At 37.4% G+C, this 23,715-nt stretch overlaps 1 protein-coding gene across 1 annotated transcript in view; it reads left to right on the forward strand.

Moving 5' to 3' along the window:
• Positions 1 to 19,802, forward strand: part of SHOC1 (shortage in chiasmata 1) — a 55,294-nt gene extending 35,492 nt beyond the window's left edge. Inside the window, exons 17-28 of the mRNA XM_049796124.1 lie at positions 4,715 to 4,787; positions 7,162 to 7,231; positions 7,809 to 7,993; positions 8,503 to 8,608; positions 10,363 to 10,474; positions 11,463 to 11,584; positions 12,534 to 12,627; positions 13,616 to 13,747; positions 15,101 to 15,250; positions 16,396 to 16,546; positions 16,786 to 17,343; positions 19,702 to 19,802. Of these exons, the coding sequence (XP_049652081.1) occupies positions 4,715 to 4,787; positions 7,162 to 7,231; positions 7,809 to 7,993; positions 8,503 to 8,608; positions 10,363 to 10,474; positions 11,463 to 11,584; positions 12,534 to 12,627; positions 13,616 to 13,747; positions 15,101 to 15,250; positions 16,396 to 16,546; positions 16,786 to 17,343; positions 19,702 to 19,802 (1,854 nt within the window). The remainder of the gene's footprint in view (positions 1 to 4,714; positions 4,788 to 7,161; positions 7,232 to 7,808; positions 7,994 to 8,502; positions 8,609 to 10,362; positions 10,475 to 11,462; positions 11,585 to 12,533; positions 12,628 to 13,615; positions 13,748 to 15,100; positions 15,251 to 16,395; positions 16,547 to 16,785; positions 17,344 to 19,701) is intronic.
• The last annotated feature ends 3,913 nt before the right edge of the window (positions 19,803 to 23,715 follow it).

Here is a 23,715-nt window from a genome sequence, read left to right on the forward strand (position 1 = left end):
CCCTTGTTGCATGACTGAAATGACATGCATATGAGTTTTAACATTGCCAGGGCTTCATCTTGTTGCAAGTGGTTTTGTTTCCCTGGTAAATATATTGTATCACATCACTTACTGAAAATTATATTATAACCTTTTATTTGAAGGCCTCAATCTTCCGGTGCAAAGAGAATCATAGCACAAGTCAGGATTGCATACTTGTACAGGTGTGGCTCAGAGTGCACACACAATGGAGTGTATGGGTACTGTTATCCATAGATGACCTCTGCTTAAGCCATGTATCAGGCCAATCTCCTGGCACTATAATTATATAAGAAGCAAATATCTGGAAGTTATAGTTACAGCATGGAGGGTAGAGTTGTGGAGGAGATTCAAGTTATCCAAAGATATTTTTTTTCTGGATATGTGAATATTTTGGGTGATACCATGCAGTGCAAACCACCATTTTCCTTTGCAGAATATTTATTATTTATTTACGAAATACTTATCACATAATGAAACAGAAGGGATAAAATATGTAATTTTTTAAGTGTCCTGATTGTTTGAAATAGAATTTATGCTGCTAAACACACAGCCAAAAAAGATGAATCTTCAAGCTTACTTTCATTTATTTTAACTTCTTTCCATACCTCACTTCCTGGAGCTTTCTTCTTTTTTTGTTTCTCTTAAGAGTTGCACTAAGAGCTCTGAACATCTTTGGATTAAATTTTCCTGAGAAGAAAAATATAATAGCTTATTGTACACCCTTTTAGAATTTAAAATGGAAATGGAGCAACCAAAACAAAATGGTGGTAATTGTCTTGATGTCTGTCCTTCAATAGACCCTCTAAGCTGATTTCAGCATCATTTTCTTCTTCTTAAGAGTAACACGGTTTGCTTTGTGATACCAAGACTATGCTGTACTAGGAGACATATGACAACTTTGTCATTTTAATGTCAGCTCAGTGACAATTTTGCTTTTGTTCTGAACTTCCCTATATATGATTTTTAACTGTAACTCTCCTAAGTTTTCACTTACTTGCTTGACCTAAACTTAAGGTCATGCACACATACCCATCCAATGTAAGAATATATATGATTTCATTCACAATTATAAGATTGTTTACTGTTCCCTAACATTCAGGATAGGTTTCAATGAGCCAGAATAGGCAGGAGTATACCAGTTTTAATAAGGAGTGAAAGTTGTATTGAATAAGCCATTTCTTGTTCTGTCACATCACATCAGCATCAGTTAATATGATGTGAAATATGATTATCTGGTTATCCTTTTATTAGCCACATTTTTTCTTGATGCAGGATTATAATGGGATGTTTCCTTTGTAAGCAAGAAGTTGCTAATGGAATAGAGTAACTGAACTTTACTCTTTGTTTCATTATCTTTTGTACTCGTGATTAGATAGAACACAACTAAAAATGTCATGTACCTCACAACAACATGTAATGAGTACACTGTTGTATCGTGTGGAAAAGCAGGTCTGCATTTTAAAGTGCAGTTGCTGTCCAAAACTATTTTGAAAGGAACCAGTGGGTTGTCAGGTGGCTGTTCTGTGCACCAACATATGGAAATGGAAATTTGCCTTAAATTTGTCAGGCTGACCAATACCCAGACGTTCTTTTCAGACAAGATCTAACACACTATTAATATTTACATATATAATTATCTTGCATCTGTAAGTCTTAAGAGTTAGACAATGCCATGCGCCTCCTTAAAAATCTTACCTTGTGTGCACCATGAAAAGTGTCTATACAATAGCATAAAGATTCAGAGGTCATCCTGTCTGAAAGTACGGTGTAAATCCTGTATGTATGTACATATTCTTCTTCACATACTCTGATTACATAGCAGAAGTTCAGTTTGTATCAGTTGAAATGGTGGACAAGGTAAACATCTCTGGTAGTGATTCTTTTTAAAACTGTCAGTTTGGTAGATTCTAATCCTTTTCAAAGTTTTCATCTTTAGCAGTATTTAATGAATCTCAGAGATAAGCGATCTCTGGCAGGAACATTTCAGTGTGCTCCATCCATGGTCTGGAAAATCTTTCTAATTAGTTCAGCAGTACAGCTAGTACCTCCCTCAAGTACATTACTATCCTGCAGGCTGAACTCTGGATATCTTCAGTTTAAATTTTACCTCCATAGGGATAATGCTTCTAACGTGACAGTAATAATCTGTCTAGTGCAACAGTAATAATACAGTATAATGTCTTTAGATAATAACTTTAAACAGCATTTTTACTTTGAATCAAATATTCCAGTTTAAGATTTCTTCTAGAACAGTTTGTTCATAAAACTGAATTCCAATACTGATGCCTTCTGTAATATTTCTCCAACTCTTGTGGTAATGCACGCATACACCTGAGTTTCAAATTGTTGGTGATAGGAGAAAAAATGCCAGCAAAACTTTGACCCTGGATATGGGCAGAGCAGACTTTGGGCTGCTGGAGGAGCTAGTTAGTAAGGTCCTCTGGGAATCTGCTTTTGAAGGTATTGGGGTCCGTGAATGCTAGTCACTTTTTAAGAGCCATCTCTTATGAGTGGAAGCAGGCAATTCCAAAGTATGGGAAGTAAAGCAAGTAGGGCAGAAGGCCAGCTTTGCTACAAGAAGGGATCTTCTTGTAGAACTTTCCAGGTGGAAGAGGAAAGTGAACGGACATTGGAAACAAGGACAAGTGACATGGGAAGACTACAGAGATGCTGTTTGCCACTGCAGGGAGAAAATTTGTGCAGCCAAAGCTCAATTTGAGTTCAAGCTGGCCAGCACTGTGAAGGACAACAAAAAGGGATTTTAAATATGTCAACAGCAAAAGGAGAATCAGAGATAACATGGGCCCATTGCTTGATGAGGTTGGTCACCTCACAAATAGGGAAGTAGACAAGGCAGAGACATTTCATGCCTTCTTTGCCTCTATCTTCACCACTGATGATGGGCCCTGGGACCCCTGGAGCCCTGTGCTGGAAGACCATGACTGGGGGCATGATAAACTCCCAGCAAACTCTGAGCTTGCTTGAGCCTTGCTGCTCCAGCTGGATGCACACAAATCTATAGGGCCTGATGGGATTCATCCCAGAGTACTGAAAGAGCTGGCCAATGTCATTGTGGGACCTCTCTCCATTATTTTTGGAAAGTCTTAGGAGTCTGGAGAGGTCCCAGTCAACCAGAGGCTGGCAAATGTTCCAGTTTTCAAGAAGGGCAAGAAAGAAGACCCTTGTAATTACAAGCCTGTGAGTCTCACTTCAGTGCTTGGTAAAATTATGGAGAAGGTTATTCTGGAAGTTACTGAAAAACACCTGAGAGACAATGCAGTCATTTGTCATAGCCAGCATGGGTTCACAAGGGGAACATCCTGCTTAGCCAACTTATTTTCCTTTTATCACAAGGTCACCCATCTAGTTGACCAAGGGAAGCCAGTAGATGTGGTGGTTTTGAATTTTAGCAAAGCTTTGACACAGTCTCTCACAGTATCCTTCTGGACAAAGTGACCAGCACACAGCTGGACAAGTCCATAATATGTTGGGTGAGCAATTGGCTGATGGGTTGGGCTCAAAGAATTGCACTAAATGGGGTTACATCGGGCTGGAGGCCAGTCACCAGCAGGGTTCCCCAGGGCTCAATTTTAGGGTCAGTGCTCTCTAATGTTTTTATAAATTATCTAGACTCAGGAGTTGAATGTACATTAAGTGAGTTTGCCAATGATACTAAATTAGGAGGAGCTGTGGACTCCCTCAGGGGTAGAAAGACCCTACAGAAAGATCAGGATTGACTAGAGAGCTGGGCAATCACCAACCATATGAAATTTAACAAGAGCAAGTGCTGGATTCTCCACCTGGGTTGGGGCAATCCTGGTTATACATACAAATTGGGGGATGAGAGGCTGGAAAGCAGCCCTGCAGAAAGAGATCTGGGGGGCTGGGTTGATGGCAGGTTGAATATGAGTCAACAGTGTGCCCTGGCAGCCAAAAGGGCCAACCATGTCCCGGAGTGTATCAAGCGCAGTATAGCTGGCTGGTCAAAGAAGGTGATTGTCCCACTCTACACTGCACTGGTGCAGCCCCACATTGAGGACTGTGTGTGGTGTTGGGCACCTCAATATAAGAAGGACATCAAACTATTAAGAGTGTCCAGAGGAGGATGACCAAGATAGTGAAAGGCCTTGAGGGCAAGAACAAGGAGAGGCTGAGGTCACTTGGTTTGTTCAGCTTGGAGAAGAGAAGGCTGAGCGGTGACCTTATCGCAGTCTACAACTTCTTCAAGGGAGGCAGCAGAGGAGGAGGTGCTGATCTCCTCTGTCTGGTGACCAGCGATAGGACACGAGGAAAGAGAATGACGCTGCATCAGGGGAAGTTCAGATTAGACATTAAGAAAATGTTCTTCACGGAGAGGGTGGCCGGTCACTGGAACAGGCTCCCCAGGGCAGTGGTCATGGCACCAAGCCTGTCAGAGTTTAAGGAGCATCTGGACAACGCTCTTAGTCATATGGTTTAGTTTTAGGTGGTCCTGCAAGGAGCAGGGAGTTGGACTCAATGATCCTTATGGGTCCCTTCCAACTTGAGATGTTTTATGATTCTATAATTGTCATTCTGGAAAACTTCAAGGTTTCCATTTTTGCCACCTACTTAGTCAATCTTGTGCTTTCTGTGCAAAGGAGAAAGAAAGATGTATGCAGGCTGAAAGAACAACTTTTTTACAGTACTAGAGCTTCTTTTACCTTTCTTCCAGATACTAGTCATAATAAGGATGGACTCTGAGAGAGAAAAAGCTGCCCTCATTCACACTTTATCTAAAGTAGAAGGTAAATAGTTATTTTTATGTGTATTTTTGAAAGAAAAAGTGGCTGTTATTCTGTGCTTCGCTGCATTCCTGCCTGTATGGTTATTGCAGGTGTTTCTCTCTTTCCTCCTCATCAGGAACCTTTCTATACACTTTTCTCACTGTTTTCTGTTTCCTTGCTCATCTGTCAGCCTTTTTTCTTTCTTGTAATTTTATTTTCCCCTGATTAAGAGTTCTGGTATGATTTTTTCTGTTCTGCAAGGGAATGATAGTTCATCTGTCAAGTCAAAGATTTATTTAACAGAACACTAAGGAGATGTGGGCAGCCCATTGCCCAATTATAATTGCATCTGTTGTCTTGGTCAGATTGTCTCATTGTTTTTATCTGATCCGTGGTGTCTGGATTGTCCAGCTCACAGTTCACAAACAAGTTTCACCATGTCTAATGCACACAGGCGACTCATGGGGGGTTACAAAAGTGACCCAGCCTTGGGTTGCCTCGAGGCCCTGTCTCTCTGCAGAGACGACTCACTCACAGGCAGCGGTGTAGACAGCTGAGCCCTGGGTTGTCTGATAAACCCTAAAGTAAACAGGGCAGTGGCTGCACCATTCAAAGAACCAAAACCTGAACTGAGCCTTGAAATCCCTTAACAAATAGTATGCCCTGAATCTCAATCCAGCCACTATTCAGTTGCTGAGGAAGCAAGGTAAAAAAACAAACAAACAAACAAAAAAAACCTGAAGGTTTTCAGCTTCAGTTTCAAATGACAACCTTGTGTATTCAAACAATCACAGACCAATGAAGGAAAGATAAGGGGAAACTCCACTCAGATATACATAATCCATTTAGGCATATATCATAATCCACTCAGACATAGTCATACACACCATTCCACAAGTCAGGGGATAAAAACTCTAAGATTCAGGTTGGAAATGGGGGGAGTCACTTCTCTAACTATGCAGTTGGCTTGCGAAGGAAACCCTTCCCCCCCTTGATCGGGACACCGGTCAAGGTAACTTCCCTGGGATTGAGAGCCCTTACCTGAAGGGGTAAGTGAATATTGTTTATGCTTTAAGTTTGTAAATGCGTTTGTGGTTGTCTGTGAATCGCTTGTGGTTGTAATAATGTACTACTCTTGCCTTAAAAATTACAATAGTGCATTCCTCCATTGTATCCGTAAAACCTGCAATAGTGGTGTGTTAAGTCTGTAAGTGAAGTTCAAATAAGTTGTTTGCTTGAACCTTGCAGTTAAGTCTGCAAGTGAAGTTCAAGTCATTTGCTTGAACCTTGCAGTTAAGTCCTTTTCCATCACATTAGGTGATCACAAGTTTTCTTCCTTGCAAGCTTATTAAAAGCAGTTAGAATTTAGAAGTCTTAACTAAGCTCCCTAGCATAAAACCTTAAAAAAGTAGTTAGGTACAGATCATAATTTCCTGTAGCTCTCTGTTGCTGACCTTTTTTGCTAATTTGCTAAATATGTAAGCATAAGCTGTAGCAATCTATTAAACTCAAGGAAAAAAAAATACTGTTTCCAGTACCCCAGCCCCACACTGATACAAATAACACTTTCATGAATTCATCGTTTTACCTGTAATTTTTGTACAAGCTTGTTCAACATCACAGATTCAGCTGGTAAAAGAAACATGTTTCAGGAAGATTGTTGTTTGAGCCTGTACTTATGTTTAGAGCAAGACACTGATTCCTTTCATGTTGCTTTTTAAAACCCATTTTTGTAGCTCCTTCTTGCTTGAACCTTATAACAGTGTCATGTATTGTATTGTTCTTTTGCTTTTAAAAATAAAGTTAAATTTCCTGTGCTCTTAAAAGAAGAAAGCCTGTCTTTTAGAATGTTTTGAAAGGGTGGAGGCATGTTCACAATGCTTTTACTAATAATAATATTTAATGAAAAGTATTTTATTTGTTTTAAGTTCTTAAGACTTGGTTGCAAACACAGGTCAATCCAACTAACTAAACTTTTGAACAGAGGCATTTGTGTTATACAAATATCCCTTTTTAGCTACGTCTTCTAGCCATACTTGTAAAACTTGAAGTATACAGGAAGTGTAAAGGAATTTAAATGATAAAGGGGCAAAGATGCTTCCTTTTGCACTAGCCTTCAATTTTTTATTTTAAGGTAATTGGATTCTGAGTTTGTGAGACATGAAACTTGTTCACATTGCTTCTTTCTTGGGTTCAAAAATGGAAGTTTCTAAATCATTATACCCACCAGTGCAATACAAACTGAAATTGTGCAGGACTTAATCTAAGACAGACAATGTAGTACATAAAATTTTAATGTCCTGTGTTGTTCTACATTTGCTGCTTACTGCTGTGCATTTATTCATACCCACAGAGGCTCATTTGTTTGGTCAAGGCTTTAATTCTTTTTATGCAGGTTTAAAAGCTATGGATTTGGATTCTGAGAAAAAAGGAACTATTTTAGGTTATAAAGATATCATAAGCAAGTAAGTTAAATTCTTGATTTTTGAGAACAAAGTCTTTACTTGGGACTAACATCAAGGAAACTTTTGTTACTTTTGTTCATTTCCATGGGACTTTCCAGTCTGGCGTAAAAAGTTCAGAATATGGATCTACAGCTTCATTTTGAGAGGGGCGAATTTTGTCCACACTCCAGTGCTTAGTTGTGAGGCTCAGAGGAACTTTTAGAGTGTTTTTAACTTTTTATTTTGTTTTACATGTTTTAGGAAAACTTGTTTAGAAAAATGTGTAGAAAAACATGTTTGTTTTGCATGCTTTAGAAAAAGGTGGGGAGGAAAGGCCATAAGAGAAATAATGACATATTATGACATGACAGGAAAATATGAATACTTCAAGTAGATAATTGGAGGGGAGAAAGTACAGCTTTTAATTTTTAAATTAATTTTTAAAGAAATTACAGTTTTAAATTCAGGAAGGGTAAATAGTCTTTTTGTAAACAGATTTTAAACAGTGCTAATTCTTCGAAGTAAAACTGTATTTATTTTGTTCTGAGGGTAATTCTACCTGAACTTAATTTTATTAATATTTTGTTGTTTTTTTAAGCCTTAGTAGATATTCCTATGCTATTGTACATAATCAGCAAATTGGAGCTGACTTCCCTTGGACACACTTCTCATTAGTAATGGAATACGATTATTCTGAAAATTCTTGCTGGAAAAATATGTGCAAAAATCTGAACGTTACTTACATGACTTTTAAAGCCATCCTCCCTGAAACAATACACATGAGTAAGTGCGCTCCAGAATTGTAATAAACAATTGCGCTGGCATATGAAAGGAAAGCATTTTCTGTTCCCTAAAATGTTGCACTCGTGTCTGTGGAAGAGAATGAATAATAAATTATGAAGGCAGACCAGCAAACAGGGCTGATTTATCTATACAGCAAGATAGGAAGGTGTTTTTCTTAGGGTGTGAGCTTAGTTTTGGCAGGGGTGTAGTAGTAAATGTTGGTTGATAAAAGACTTGTGCCAAGTTCACGGTTGTTTACAGTTACTACAAGCTGTATCCATCCATCTAAGGGAATGTTGGTGTAGATCTAAAGGAATATAAATTAAAGCTTAATTTCAAAGAGATTCAGAAGAGTTTAATTTTGGGAAAAAAAGAAGCATATAATGGAAGCGTTTTAATGGGGATGAATAAAAGCTGCATTTTAAAAAGATATGTCTATTTAAATACCTAAATGTATCTTTAATTTTTTGCTTATGAAACTATTATCTTACATATACAAAATGTTTCAGGGAATCACTCTGGTTCCTTTCTTCTGGAGGTACAGATTCCATATGTATTTCTGACAACTGAAGATCTTCTTAATATGCCAGATATTCTTCAGCTTTTGGAATCCAAGTGAGTGAAAGTAACCTGTTTAATCTTATTGACTATTTATTTTCAGTTTTCCAGGACATATATCTTGTCCTACTATATCGTGTAGTAGCCATCTACTTGGCTATCAGATACATTACTGCAATTACACTATTAGCATTTTAAGAGACAAGAAGATAATTTTTCTGCTGAAGTTGATAGCTTAATTCTATAGATTCACACAGATGTCAACCAGAATGGAATTGGATGATTTTTTTATTTTGCACTGGCACTTTTAATCAAAACAATTTTTTAAATTGTCTACTTTCCCTGAAAATCAGAATGTGACCCCAAAACATTTTTTGCTTTAGTCCTTCTTGGTGCTTGAAAGACTTTTTATTTAATTCTTCATAAAATTTGCTTTAGATTTTTTGGTTTTTAACTACCAGAGCTATGCTAAAAAAACAACAGAGAAACGGTCTCATTTTCTGATGCATCACAGCTTTTGGGAGAGGCTAGGTTAAAAACAAGACTACTTTATTCGTAAAATTCAGATCTAATATTCACTTAATTTTGAATACTCTTTTATCCTGTACAAAAAATTTCATGTTTGTAAATCATTGCACATGTGCATTATTTTCTTTGACATAGTTTTCTTGCATTTTGTTTTCACAATAATAAATACCTGATAAAAGTACCTTTTATCATGTGGAGGCAAAATAAAAGAAAGAAATAGGGGACATAGCAGCAGCATCTCTTAACCATAGTGCCAGAGATACAGATGGTTGATTTCACCATGTTGCTGAAGAGACATGCCAGTTTTGGTCCTTGCTGTTTCGAGTCAGCTGTGAAGCAATTTTTGAGCTGTGTCTCATTACAGTTCAATTGAAAAAAAAACAAAAATTGTATGTTTGACATTTAAAATTTGAACATTTAATTTGACATGTACTTTTAAACTCTCACCTGTTTGAATTCTCTGTTCAGCCTGGCCATAAGCTAAACAGCCAGGAATGTTTTTTGGTACTTTCTCACTAGCTCCTCTTAGCACTGATAAAGTAATTAAATAGGTGTGCAAAGAGCTATATAGTTTCAGAAAAGCTTATAGTTCACTTTTCTGTTAATATTTGAATACACTGTCCATACAAGTTTCTAGAGGACTTACTGCTGGCAGATTCAGGTTTAGGTCTCTTGTGTTTCCTACAGATGAGGCCAAGTAGTGTGACAATCATCTCTTCTGAACTTCCCCCCTTAGTCAGCTAAGACTTCCCAACAGCCCTGAGCATGTGATATTCATTCAGTGAGTCTTTGCTAACACAGCTGGTAACAGGAGACTGTGCTGCTGGCTGTTCTTGTTCACTCAGAAAAATTTAGGGTCATACCAATGGCAGTCAGGGAGTTTTCATACGGCTTGCTTTCCCTATGCTGCACAATCATGAAAGGAAGAAAAGAAATGCAATATACATTTAATTACTCAAAAGGAATATCTAAGTATATTTTCTTGATTTATCTGTTTTACGTCTTTTTTTTTGTAAGCTCAAAGGCTGTCTGTCAAGGTTATATTCAGTGTGGTTAGCAACATAATTGAATTAATCCAGTTAGATTTCATTAAGTCACTACTTCATTGATGTGTATTCTTCGAATGTATCCTAAAGTGAACTTGAGCATTTGTGAAAGATCAAGGTATGAAAGGACTGTGTAATTTTAAAAAATTGCATTGAGATGTGTCTTATTCATTTCCTTTAAGGAAATCTTATTATTTTACATAACTGAGATTTAATAAAATAATTTTACTTCTTCAGGTACAGCATTGCCTTTGTTGAAAGAAGCAGTAGTTACTCGTTAAGGCTATTTGGAAGTACAGATCGATATGTTGTGTTAACAATAGATGAATGTACTGCTATCTTTTTGCAGGTACAAAATGAAACTAGTATCTCCAAATTCTGTTATGTATTGGGTCACTTCTAGGCCCTGGCTGCAGATTTTTAACGTATCTTTTCCTCCTCGTAGTCATATTTAATTCATGCATTGTTTCACAAAATTAATTATTTCTAAATTCATTAACTCTAAAATTCTATCTGTGCCAGTTTGACTATTTTAAAATGTTCTCATGTCTGTACCTACATTTATTCACAGAAGTGTAACATTTGACCTGAAATTGGATTGTATTAAATATAGTTAAAGGATGCATGCTTGAAAATAGGGTTGTATAAAGGAATATTGTAATAACCAATTAAATATATCTGTGACTATATTCTCTTACCAATGTGCATGTTAATTCCTCCCATTTCAGATACTTATCTGAATTAGTCTAGAGAATAATTTGTCCTACTTTTAATAGAAAGTAATAGTTTAGACAATAGAGTAATATTTAAATTCTGGTATGCAACAAGACAGATGACTTTATAGGTAGAAGAACTGCTACTGAAAGATAGATAAAGAATCAAATAATCAATTAATACTGCAAGCACAACACAGACATTCCTACATGCTACTGCAAATGCTATTGCAATTAGCGGTCTTGTACTTTACATATTCAGGGTAGGGATAATATGATTTGTGTAGGTTAAGCAAGTCCCTCAGAGGTTTATAATAGTATTTTGCATTATTAAAGTTCTCAAAAATCTTAAGAACAACCTAAAAAGTTAGTAGCAGTGTTTCCTTTCTACAGGAGGGAAAAACAGGTATGAAGCAGTGAATCATCTTTTTAAAGATCAAACAAAATAAAAGTTGGGAATCCTAATTTTCCTGACTTCCAGATATGTCTTTAATACCTACATTATTTAGCTGTATTTATGCTTGATCTAACTTCTATATAATACTACGATGCATCTTAAAAGCTTGTGACAGCCATAGTAATATATTTATTTCATTTTTACATTTTATATTAATTTTATGGTAGAGTATGGAAGAACTGAATTATGAGAAATCCTGTGACAATGTATTATCAAAGCTGATGGCATTATCGCTCCAATATACATGCTGTTGGATTGTTTTCTATTCCAGAGAAAGACTGAGTTTAGAGTAAGTTATGAAATTCTTTTGTTACCTTGGTATTTTTTAAATAAACTTACCACTAAAGGAAGCTGCTTATTAGAACAAGCTAACACTCTCTCTCTGTTCTTTGAATTTCTCTATAGGAACACATTTCTCTTAGAACAATATGAATATTGGTTCTAGTGTGCTCTTGACTTTCCCTTAGTTACAGTGTTGTCATGCTCCTACTGAAAAAATCAGTGGAATGGTAGAAGTAACAGTGACTACTGGAGACCCCCAAAAAAGTTAGCGAAGATGTTTTTTATGTGTTAGGATCTTTTTTCTCTTACACAAGAGATAAAGAAATGGTTGTTATAAAATAACAGGATGTGAGGCAGGTAATGCTAATGTGAGGTGTATTTCAAATCAACAGGTCCAGAAATTTCACAAGACTAAAGATATTAACCACTGGAATTATTCTTTACACCTGGTGAAGAAAATTAACCCCTACAAATACGTAGTTATGAACTACTGTGTTAGCATCGCTGTATATCATTTGCAATAGGGAGACATTCTTCAATTGTTCTTCCAATTCATCAGCAGTTCTTTTGCTATGGAAGCACAGCTTTTGTTGATATAGTTCATAAGCATTCCTTTATTACCTATTGTAAGTTTTTTTCTATGAACAAGTGGTAAATTTTCCATGCACCACCTTTCCTCTCTGTATGATTTTTCTCCAGTGACTGACTCTGATCCAGTCCTTTTGCTTCAGGCCAGGCTTGCTTTGCTGTGGGCTGACTCCATTTTCTTCCTCACAGTGCATCCTTCAGCACTCAGTCACTTAATGTGTCCTAGTTCTCCTTTCTAATGCTCAGACTGTGCTAGCATTCTGAATTCCAGGAAATGAAACAGACATTTATTAACACATGGAACAAAAGTTTTGGAATTATTTCATGTGCATATTAAATATTAATGGTCCAATGGCACTGTTTTATAGGTACAGTCTCAGGGGAGATACTCTGCTTAACCTCGTCTTAATTTATGCCACTCTAATTGAACTTACACAGAAGTCAGAAGACTTTGAAGTGAAGGTAATTTTTTGGTAACAACCTTTCCATTTTAATCTTCACTGTATGATATTTCTAAAGTGCTTAATCAAGTATGCATTCTACATCAAAAACATAAAATATCTCAATATTACTAAAATAAGAGAGAAGAGCTTAATTCAGTGCTGCTGAAGTCAGTGGAAAGACTGTGTTAAATCCAGTACAAGTTGAATCAAAGGCAAATAGCAGCTGTAGTGATTTTATCATGAGGAGTCAAAAAATGAGATTGTACCTTTAATTTTATAAATTATTAGAACATGTATTAATCCTGCTTATGTCATAATTCGAAGTTTCAGATTAGTATTATGTTGCTAATGTAGTAGAACAAAAGAAAGTGTAAATTTTCTCTGCTGTCGGCTAGTTTGCTTTTTTTTTAATGTGGCAAGATAAATCAACTTTTTTCAATATGAATAAGAAAATCCAGCATCTAGAATAATCAACATTAAAAAATTGGACAAAAGTTTAATTTGTTTACCAAGTCTATGTCTGTAACTTATTTCTTTTGCGTGAAGGAACGTCTTTTTAGGCAATTTTTTACTTATTTGCATATTAAAATCTGTTTCGAAATTATCTGCTTAAATGAAGGTTAAAGAGATGACAAAAGTTTTTCATTCCATGTACGCAGCAGTATAGATCACATGGAAATTACTTACACCTTCAAAGTGTTACACATCTTCTTAAGCTATATCAGGCATGTCAGAATTACCTGTTTTATAAGGTAAAAACTTGATCACATATAGAAGACCTACAGGATCAACATAGGATTTGCATAAATAAGGAGTGTAATTTGTGGCCAGGCTAGTGGCCAGAGGTTGGAGTTCCTCCGCATGATAGCATGGATCAGGTTTAATTACTCCACATTACTAGCTGTTGTGTTCAGGGTCACCTTTAAGATTTCCCATTTAACTTCTGTAGAAAATTAAGACATTCCCTAGGATAAGTTTTAACCAAAAATGTTATGTATCACTTGTAGGTAGTTCTTATGCCAGGGATTGAAGAGACAGCACTGGTAATTCGTCAGATTGCTGACAACAGTTTCATAGCATCTAATATCAGTCCTCATGAGTGGTTGGACAAATCCTGGCTTTCTGTCTTGCCATCTGAGGTTTGCTTATCTTTCCATTAAATTACACTGTTTTCTTCTTTTTTCTCAGACTCATAAAATTCTAGGCTTTTTTTGTTGTTCTCTTAAAATATATTATTAAAATAAGCATTATTCTATATATATATACACATACATGCCTATTTTTATGTATATGCATATATATACACACATACACATATAATGTTTCCGTCATCCTTGCCAGCATAATTAGGTGCAACTTGGACTTTCCCCATGCTTTCACAATTAACCAGTAGAGAAGTTTATCCTCCACATCCGCAAACCAATGTGTACAGTTCTATAATTGTAGGCACAGAGTTTAAAAAAGTATCCAAATTTTAAAAGATAAACATACAACGGCTCACTTGGGCAGGAAGTCAAATTCATCAGTGCTGATCTATTACTGAAAATGGCATTGCTTACAGACTTGCTTTAACACAGGATAGTAGAACTTTGTTTAACTTTTCCTGTTTAACAGGTCCATCAACCACAGTCAAATATATGATGGTTTTTAACTTGTATGTTACAGTTTTCAGATTAAACATATGGATTTGTTCGTTTTATGCGGAAGCTTTGAACTCTTGTAAAGCCAAGATCCTTTTTGGCTTTTGCAAAATTCAGAAGCATTTTAAAGCAGGTATTGGCATGGCCTTTCAAGCATAGGATATTGGATTACAGGTTTTCCAATTTTGAGATTAAGGATACTGGTAAAAAACCAAGGAGACCCATTGACTGTATTTTATCTTTGTTAGGGTATTAGATCCTGGCATCTGTTGAGGTCAGAGCTTTATGAAAGTCAAAAAGAAGCTGACATTCTTAAAATGCTACAGCTCTCAACTTGCTGCCCTCTGCGTGACATTCAACCTCCCCCTAGAAACTCCTGCTTTTGGCACCTGTCCCATTGCTGTTAACAAACGTAACTTTTGTAAAATAAAACCACCTCTGTCAGTTTATCTTGACTTAGGTAATTCTCTTCAAAATGGAGAATAAATGGTAAATCCAGTATAATTCTCTTCAAAATGGAGAATAAACGGTAAATCCGGTAATGGGTTTTCAAATAAAGTTTACACGATTCACTGGTTTCATCCTTTAGAATAGCAGTATCTTTAGACTGTGCTTGCTTTTTGTCAAACTATTACACAGAACTTACTCTTTCGCAAAAATGATACACTGGTACATCTGTAGTAAAAAAAAAAAAAAGTTTTCATTGGGCTACAAAAGTGCACTGTTTGAAACCTCTGTTTCTATGACTGCATACTGTATGACCTATTCATAGGGATGACACTCTGTAGAAACAGAAAAAAGGGGATAAAAGTTTGTCAGATATCAATCTAACAAAATAATTTCAATTTCCAGACAGAGAAATGCCTGCTTACTTTTCCATGTATCAACCCTCTGGTTGCTCAGTTTATGTTGAAGAAGGGAGCTTCACTGAACAGGTTGTTTCTTGCAAGCTTTGACGAACTTCAGGAACTTCTGCCAGAGGTTCCAAAAAAAGTTTTAAAGGTTGGCCAAAATTAATTTATGTATTTTTCAATCGATCTTTTTGCACCACTGTAATAGTGTTTTTTTTAATCTGATGCTACATGCACATTTGCTGGTATATATAAAAATGCTAAAGCATATCATTCGTATGTAAAATGTTGAGCCTGCTAATGCTCAGCAGATTTTGTCAAGTCAGCATTATGTTTGTGTGAAGATGACTAGAACATTTCCTTAACTGGAAAAATAATACTCATTTGATCAGCTTCCTCTTCAAGCTTCATCATATCAAGTATTGTATCAGCATACAAGCTTATATGTTTCCCTAATATAAGAAATGTTTTCCTATTAAGTATTTCCAGGACTTTTGTCTGTCCTCCCTTCCTTCCTTCCTTCCTTCCTTCCTTCCTTCCTTCCTTCCTTCCTTCCTTCCTTCCTTCCTTCCTTCCTTCCATCTTCTTACACAATAATAACCCCACCACTTATACATTCATAGTACTAAGTATTTGGAAGAGCCCTAGAGGTTAAGGTGAAGAATTCCATTCACTAAAGTGTCCACTCTGCAGTTAGAATTGTCTGCTCCTACTGTTTCAGTTGGGCCAAGTCTGGGAAAATTATAAACTGATTATAGTCAGCTAATTAGACAAAAAATGCACAGCTTTAATCAGTCAGGAAAATGGGAGGGTAAACTTCCACATCAGAAGCATTCAGTTAAGGTGAAGGAGCAAGTGAACAGATGCTTGGGCACTGAATATCAACTTGTGCATGTTAGTGTAATGACTGCATATGTATAAAGCCATGTTTACTGACTGAAAAACAGAAAAAGATTTCATCAGTTTAATTCCTCTGTGAGGTATGATATGTGCCAATCCATTGCAGACACTACTTCCTACAGTCCTGGACTAATGAAAGTTAATAAAGTATTTTAAGGTATTGATTTTCCTGTGTTTTCAAGAGACAGGCTATTATTTACTCTGTTTATAGATTTAAGGCAGAAGGCATGTTGTCTACTGTACATGCCTCTCCTTCTGTATTGGTAAGTCTTTTTTCTTTCCAGTAAAAAAAGTTATACATCTTAGAATCCTAACAAATAGTTTAACTTTGCATATCTGACAGTGTAGACATGTACTATAAATGTTCCTTAAGTATCTCTTTTTTTTTGGTTTCAGCATTTTAGTGACATAACATATTCATACAGACTAAATGCTGCTGCTCCACTAGAAACAGCAGTGAAAGGTGCATCACCCCCAGAAAACTGGATTAGCTTCCACACATTCTATCCAGATTATAAACAAAGTCATCAGTCTTTAGAGCTTCTTGGTAAGGCACAAAACAGCACAGATAGTATCTTGAATTAGTAGGAAAATGTGTCTTCTTTGAAACCAAGTGAAAATCTGACTATATTAGAATTTTATCTTCTAATCATACAGAGGTCAGTTATGCTGAGGAGACAGACTGCAATCGAAGTGCTCAATGGCATCTTGGTTTTCTGTAAAATGTAGAGAAATGAGCTAATTTTTCATTCTCCAAACAGAATGGTTTGAATTTTTCTCTACCAGGAACATCTCACATGGATTCTGAAGCCATAATTCCTCCATTGAATCATCATCAGGATTTGTTTGACTCTGATCTTCCAAGCCATACAGAAAAGAAATCATGTTCTTCAGAAGTAATTACAGGGAGGAAGCAGCATTTCTTTGCTGTGCCAAAGGAATGTAAAGATTTTGCTGATCTAGATGTTATGAATTCTCTTCATGTTCAAAGACAGCTTTTCAGGACACACTATATCCCTGATCATTTTTCCAAAAACTCTGAAAATGAGGATTTCTTTGTAACTTTCAGTGACTATGCACCTCGGGAGAGCTATAAGAGTTTTCTAGAAGAATTTAGAGACACAAAAGTTAAGAGCCCAGAAATTCTGATTGACCAGACCCCATGGAATGACTCTTCATCCAGGGACCCATGTGATTCATTTGCATCTGGTGGTTTTCTCTCTCATTTCTTTGTTGACCCAGATGAGCTTCAAAGTGTGAATTTTCACCAAATAGGTAGAGAATCTGGAAGAAAGAGAAAACAAAGTCCACCGTTCTTATGGACAAAAGAAAAAAATAGAACAGGTATGTCCAAAGCAAGCAGAATTTGCTGAAATACTCTTCGTAGTTCAACTGGAAACAGGAGTATCTGTAAGCCTAGATTTTGTGTTTTCTTCCAATACTTGTTAAATCCAATCCAACCAAACAGTTGCATGTTTCCTTTACTAAAAACTTACTTGCATATTTATTTCTTCTGTGATAAGATGTTCCTAAACATTTATTTTCCCCTTTGAGCATAAAGAATATATTTAAAATAAAAAAAGTGTTACTGCCATTATTTTTCCTTGGTAAAATATTGAAAAGTGTAGTTCTCCAATATTGTAAGCTTCAGCCTCTTCTGTCTTTGACAGTGCCTGAAATGTCTATAATAAACATGCCAGAATTATTTTTAAAGTTATGGGAAAGATTATTTTGTAAACATAAGTTTGGCCAAAAGGGAGAAGAAAAGACTAGAAAGTATTTTCTCTACAGGACAAAAAGTAGATTCAGTAAATTCAGAGAGTGAAATTTAGATACTACTAATAGTAGTGTTGTGCTGTTAGTGTTAATGGAGAAAGAATTTCACTCTGACAACTTTCTAAGTTTGTTTCATACAGTACCCTTATTCTTGGAATATTTTTTTCAGCTAATGTCTCCAGGGCTAAACTCCATCTTGCATCATTCCAAAGTGTATTTCTTCAAATAGACAGTATAGTGTGTAGTTCAAAACTTTGTTTACCCTGAAGGTGTGTACAGTCCTTATGTAAAATCTTCAGGCTTCTCTTTTTTTGTAGTTCTCTTATCCATGGTTTACTTTCTCAAATATAGTTAGCTTGAGACCTTTTTTGATAAGTCATAATACATATCCATGGAGTCTTAAAAGTAAGAAACCATTACTAGTCCCTGTCAGACTAAGTATTGCTGTATCATATATTGCAATATTTTTTTAAATTCTGCTGCTTCTCTATAGGTGAGGTGCCACATTCTTTAAAAATCCAAGGTCAAGCTTCTTAAATAAAGTGCCTAACTCCTAGTACAGATGATTTAATTTATGTTTTCTCTGTTGCTGCCTGTCGTTAAAGCTCTTGGTGGTACAGCAAGGTCAGCACAGCATTAAAATGCTTTCACTAATTAGATCAGACTCATTCATGAAAACACAAGTAACTAATTGATATCATTATGTTTCATTGGCTGCTTAAGGCAATTATGGAAGTAAAGAGAGGAAAAGTTAACTGGATATGGTGAACTGCTTTTAATTTTCAGCCTGTGTAAATTAAAATGTTCATACAGAAACTCTGAACAAACCTGTTGCCTCTCCATTGGGATCAAAACTGAGACCTGGAGTATTGCTGGGTAGTTAACACTAACCTGTAACTTGCACTGGTAGTATAAAATTCTAAATGCAACAGTTTCAGTAGAGATCAGGGCAGATTCTTCTGGTATCACATTTTACAGTATTCTGAAAACACTGTGATGTCCAACTGATGAGCTTTCTGTATTATTCCTGCCCACTACGGCAAAGGTATACTTAAATTCAAAATAATCAAAAAAAAAAGGAAAAGTTATTTTTGGTTTAGATTTTGGAAGAATAGACTTATTTTACTTTATTATTCACTAGCTAGCGGAAAAATAAGTATACTAGATAGTTGTGAATGCTAATGCAAAAAACCATCTTAATACAGTGAAAGCCTTCTGAAGTCCCAAATCTAAGAAATGTGAAATCCCAAGTTTAAGAAATGTGTACAAAGCCAAGTTAAGAAGACACGTTAGGAACCTCCAGGGATTTCTTCGGGCTTTAGATCAAACTTTCATTAAACCACAATAAATGCTAATATGCCAAGCCAGTATTTCCACTGGAACAGATGAAATCCTTAGGTCAGTGTTAAAGTTTTCTGATGATACTTTTTGTAAAGACTAAACCGAATTTTCTTACAGCAGCTTATTTTGAATAAGTAACTACTCAAATATTTTATTGTAAAAATCCTTGAATCTTAAGAACACACGTAGCTTTTTTAAACAACTTAGAAACATGAACATGTCTCTAAAAAGAACTTTCACAATGTACTGAATAATACTGAGTGTAACATTAGTGAAATAGAAATAAGCATTAAAATCTTTACTGAAATACAGTGGTTAAGCATAGTGCAGGTTGATGTATTTATTTTGTGTAAAGTCCTGTATTATTATTACAGGATAATATGCATAGGATTGATCAGTAGTAGTAAGTCATAGTTAATATTAATCTGTACACATTTAATTTTATGGCAATTGATACTCTTCATACAGAGCATACTTGTTAAAGCTAAAGTCTGTTACTGCATTTGAGAAACACATAGTTAAGTCTGCATGTATGTTGTATTTGTAGTTCATCACACATATATTTTCTTTCCACTTCTTTTCCAGATCCACAATTTGCAGAAGCACCAAAGTTCAAAAAAAGGAGATTGACATATGAAAGAGTCCCTGGAAGAAACGATGGACAAACACGACTTAAATTATTTTGAATGGAATGGGGATTTGCATACTACACATACTTTTTTTAAATTATTAAACTCCTTGAAGGGAAATAGATTAATTTTTTTGTTGTTGTTCATTTTTAGAGAGAAATTAGGGTTTTGGAATCCTTACTAATTCAGGATTCTTTTGTATGTTTTAAAAATTTCACTAAACAAACTAATTCCTTGAACCTGGAGAATTACTGCTTCTCTGTTTGTTCTCATGGGTGACATAAAAGTACTTTATCACTCTTTATACAAAAAATAAAATATGAATTTAAAAAAACAGATACTGGAGCTCATAGTCCTCATATCTTCTCCCTGAGCATGCAGCTTTCCAAAGTTAAAGATGCCAGAATCTCAAGGCTGCTCATAAAAATCATAGTGTTTTCTTGCACTTACAGCTGTGACCCTTTGTGTTTGTCCCTTTGGCTCAGTTCCACTTCTTGCCTTCTGACAGCTCCTTTAGAAACCATGTGATGAGTTCCTGAACTGCCTTTAATCATGATCAAGCTACAGAAACAACCTAGTTGGTTTATGGACAACGTGTGAAAGACATGGTGAAATTTAGGATTCTAATAGATTTGATTCAGAGGGCTAAGTTGTGACCCTAGCTCTTTGCATAATCTGGTCGAGGCCATTTGTTGGCATGCACATTTTTCAGCCTGCTACGGTGCATCAGTGGGTAAGGGAGGTGAGAGTCATCTGGGAGGCAGTGCCAGATATTGCAGGCTACAGCTGGAAGTGGTAAGAGATTAAAAAAAATTTTTAGAAAAAGGCATCTCAGTTGCAAGCTGCTGAAGTGAGAGGATAGAATAGTACCCGAAACCTCACTTTACATCAAAAGATTTGGCAATGAAACTGGAAGTATGTTTCATTGGGAGCGATGATAGACTGGGAGCAACGGTAGGCAGTAACTCCATTCTGCTGCATGAATGCGTACACAGTTTGTACAGGCATGCCTGCCAGCTCCAGAATGTCGGTGGCTGTTCAGTGGCCTTCAGCTGAGATGAGTCAGTTTTCAAACTCACAAATCTCCTTAAGTTTGATGCAATAACAGAAAGGAAAAAAAAAACCAACCCAAACCTCAAGTTTATGGTTTGTGCTTGCAGTAAAATACTTTCTAGATGTTCAGCCTTCATTAAGTGCATATTCACTATTTGGATAAATAAAAACAGCACTTAGGGGAGAAAGCGTTGGTCTCTCAGAGAAAATAAAGTGCTGATTTTTAGTTGACAATTCTTAAAAGCTGTGATGACAGCACTAATAACAATTTTAGTTCACAGTAATATCCCCAAATTTTTTTCAAAACTTTAGAAAACACCTTTCCAATGTAACATAAAAGGACTTTTAGTAGACTTGCAAACAAGTTAGCATTTCCCTGTTTTGCCCAAAATAAGAGAAAGACTTAAATAAAAAATGCAGTCTGCTTACTATTTCTGGCCCACTTCCGTGGTCACTTGACCTAACCATTTTCCATCTCTTTGCATGATGCATGGGTTTGGCTCTGTTTTTCAGAACTGTCTCCCAGATTGCCAGGCCCAGGAGTCTGTTCTTCTAAGAGTGCAGCTCTACGAAGTCTCAGTCACAGGTGACCACAGTGGAGAATATTAGAGCTGCCACTGCCAAGCTATGCATTTCTGCCCTCCTTTGCCACAGGCAAAGCCTGACACCAGAACTTTCACATGAATAGTCGTGGAAGACTAGTTCCGGTAATTTATAGATCATGTCAAAAACAAAGGCATGTTGCCTGTGTTAAATAAATAAAGAAAATTCAAGTGCTGTGTGCATTAAGTTTCCACTAGGTAGAAAAAATATCAGCGTACAGTTAGTTACTGGCAACCTAGTGGAAAATAAGGAAAAGGGCTCGCAATGACCAGTTGTTTTTTTAGTGTATTTCTTTATGACTCTCAATTTCTTACAGATACGTACACATCGACAAATTTATCACATGTGACATTCTCCCCCCCTCCTCCCATCTGTGTAATGTGGAAGAAAATTAGTATTGCACTATAAAGATGCACTTCCCCCCCCAAGTCATCTACGACTAAGAAGAATTAGGAAGCAACTAATTCTCAGACAAAAAGATGCAATACAAAAACTAATCTCCAGTCTTCCATCAGCAGGTAGAGACACTCAGCTCTTGCATCAAATTTGTAAACTGCTTAGTGACCAGGCGGGTGGCACCTGTAGATGAAGAAGAGCCTTTCTTGTGGACTGAGAGAGATTGACAGTGAGATAAAGGGGGCCTGGTGGCTCTTGTGAGGCATGCAGCATACAGATGTGTGCACTCACTTAATTTGCTTTACCCTGGGTATCCTGCGGGACTGGGCCTGCAACCAAGAGACTGGTATGAAGGCCGCTGTGCAGCTGAGACCTCAGCAGACAGCCCTCTTGGATGGTCTTTGGTAAAGCAAGCTAAGACATTGCTGTCCACAATTGTCCACCCACTGCAGATTATACCTGTTGGAGCAGGGGTAGCAAAACACGATGCTTGTTCCTGTCTAAGCCATCCCAATCTTCAGTTCAGCAAAGCAGTGCAAACCCAGGTACACCTGCAGCTGGAGACAAGACATTGTCCTGTTGACTGGCCAGGTAAGAGACAACTTGTTCTGCTGCCTACAGAAGCAGGCATCTGCCCAGGCTCGTCGGTCGGGTTCCCTGGTTAGAAACCTGCAAAAGCTGAGCTGCTGAGGTGCAGGATGCTTCATTTAGCCAACACAAAATAACCAGCAGTGTTGCACTTTGTAAAACTGACTCCCCACAGGCACCCGAGACCCTCAACGCCAACCTACCCCATTCTGGAGCTCATTCTGACACCCGACTTTTGTCACAGACCATGCCATGGGAGGGCAGAGGTGGCACTGCTGTCATCCCCCCCCACCCCCCCCACACCCAGCAGCTGAGCTGCGTGCTGCCCGGAGAGCAAAAAGGGCTGCAGCAAGCACGCTCCTCTGAAGAGACTGGAATCCGTGTCTTCCTCCCGTGAGACTGCAGAATAACCACCACACTGGCAGGTACTCCAGGGTGGAGCGCTCCCAATCCATCTCGCAGCCGCTGCACAGGTCTTTCTGTCCGCAGGTAGCGCAAGACGTGGATGAAGTCAGGACCTGCAGCACGCTCACAGTGCTGCTCCTCTGACACGTGTTGACCATGGTGCTCCAGCCGAAAGATGCCACATGGAGCTGGGCAGGGCAGCTGAGAGACGACAGCAGCTGACTGACTGGCTGGCCAGCAGCAGCTGCTCTCTCCTGCACACTGTAATTTGGCAGCTCCTTATGCCAGCTCAGCAGCCACTCCAGAACCCAAGCTCCAAGTGGGGACACTGAGCAGGAAAACGTCTGCAGCAGTGGAGGCTGCGGAAAGAAACAGATGTGGGGTTGGGGCGGGGGGGAGGCTTTATTGTGGGAGGTAAAAGAAATACAACGGGCTTGCCTGGGAGTCAATGGCCAGCAGCCAGATGCTGGCTGTTCAAAGACACTTGATGCATACTCACATCCCTCCCCTTCCCTCCCTGACTTGAGCATTTTGACCTCAATCTGAGCCTCTGATCACCTCTGTGCAAGTAAGAATAACCACGCTTCCTCTAGACTTCCGCAGTGTGTGCATGTGTCAAGTACTAAAAGAAAAACTGCCATATTCAAATAGCCTACAATGAAAGGAAGCCAGAGCATAAGGAAGGACGTTCTTTTCTGTATTTAGAGGCACAATACACACTGGCAGTATTACGACTCCCATTTCAGTGTCTTCCTGCAGGACAGCAAGCCTGAAAATCTTTTGACAAAGACTGAACTGCCCAGAGGACACTCATTGCACCATTTCAGTTAACATTAATGAAAATTAAATGGTCAGATTGCAAACTTCTTCCTTATAGTTTCAAAATGTATATGTGAGCCTGATAAACAGCAGAAACATTTGTCTC

This window comes from Accipiter gentilis, chromosome Z (genome assembly GCF_929443795.1).
Source record: "Accipiter gentilis chromosome Z, bAccGen1.1, whole genome shotgun sequence".
NCBI lineage: Eukaryota > Metazoa > Chordata > Aves > Accipitriformes > Accipitridae > Astur > Astur gentilis.